Source organism: Cyprinodon variegatus, unplaced genomic scaffold (genome assembly GCF_000732505.1).
Source record: "Cyprinodon variegatus isolate N-32 unplaced genomic scaffold, C_variegatus-1.0 Scaffold148, whole genome shotgun sequence".
NCBI lineage: Eukaryota > Metazoa > Chordata > Actinopteri > Cyprinodontiformes > Cyprinodontidae > Cyprinodon > Cyprinodon variegatus.
In genome coordinates, this window is record NW_015150601.1 from 191,939 (window position 1) to 193,107 (window position 1,169).

A 1,169-nucleotide genomic window follows, 5' to 3' on the forward strand; every position below is an offset into this window, starting at 1 on the left:
TGTCCTCTTTACGGGTTGTTTGCTCAGGTTTGCATCATGGGTGAACCGCAGCAGGTCAGCGCCCTGCCGCCGCCTCCGACGCAGTACATCAAAGAGTACACCGATGAAAACATCCGCAAAGGGCTGGCCCCCAAGCCCCCTCCTCCCATCAGAGACAGTTACATGATGTTTGGCAACCAGTTCCAGTGCGACGACCTCATCATCCGTCCTCTGGAGAGCCAGGGCATCGAGAGGCTTCATCCCATGCAGTTCGACCACAAGCAGCAGCTCAAGAAGCTCAACATGTCCATTCTGGTGAACTTTCTGGACCTGCTGGACATTCTTATCAAAAGTCCCGGCAGCATAAAGCGGGAAGAGAAGCTGGAGGACATTAAGCTTCTGTTCGTCCACATGCACCACCTGATAAACGAGTACCGGCCTCACCAAGCTAGAGAGACGCTGAGGGTGATGATGGAGGTGCAGAAGAGGCAGAGGCTGGAAACGGCGGAGAGGTTTCAGAAACATCTGGAGAGGGTGGTGGAGATGATCCAGGGATGCCTGGCTTCCTTACCTGACGACTTGCCTCAATCAGAGAGTCCAGATCTGGTCAGCAGTGGGACTAAGGCGGGTTCTGCTGGACCTAGTTTTGGTTCTGGACAGACCCTGCTGCTGAAAACGGAACCGATGGATGTGGAGGAAACGGGTTCCAGCTGCATGGCAGCAGCTGCGCCGGATAAAAACGTTAGCGCTTCGAAAAAGGACAAAGTTTGGGACAAGGACGCTGCCATGTGTAGCATCATTGATGAAATCGCTTAAAGTGGATCATGTTTTCTTTTTGCACCCCTGGATCATATGTTTAATTATCTTCGGTGTGAAATGTGTTTACTTGCAAATAGAATCTATAAATCTTTGTAGATATATAAACATATTAGAACTCATTGTTTTTTTTTCCCCATGATGCTCAATAAAGGATTTTTCCAATTACAGTTCAGACTCATCACAGCATTTTGATACAGAGTCCCACATAAAAGCAAATTAGCTTTTGATTGCACATCTTTGCCACCATGAAAGTCAGTGAAGGATCAGTGTGTGCAGGTCTCTCCCAGTGATTGGTTCAAAAACATTTTATTTTTTCTGCTTCTGTCTCCTTGAACCCCAGTGGGCCTCAGCAGATGGCCGCTCACACTGAG

The 1,169-nt window shown here is 48.7% G+C and overlaps 1 protein-coding gene across 1 annotated transcript; it reads left to right on the forward strand.

Annotated features, from left to right (window-relative positions):
- The first annotated feature begins 6 nt into the window (after positions 1–6).
- med7 (mediator complex subunit 7) lies at positions 7–962 on the forward strand. Its single transcript, XM_015377193.1, has one exon. The coding sequence runs from the start codon at positions 37–39 to the stop codon at positions 793–795; it is 759 nt and encodes a 252-aa protein (XP_015232679.1). The 5' UTR covers positions 7–36; the 3' UTR covers positions 796–962.
- The last annotated feature ends 207 nt before the right edge of the window (positions 963–1,169 follow it).

Excerpts from the sequence above, each read along its gene's own strand:
- med7 (XM_015377193.1), top strand. The coding sequence starts at position 37 with ATGGGTGAACCGCAGCAGGTCAGCGCCCTGCCGCCGCCTCCGACGCAG.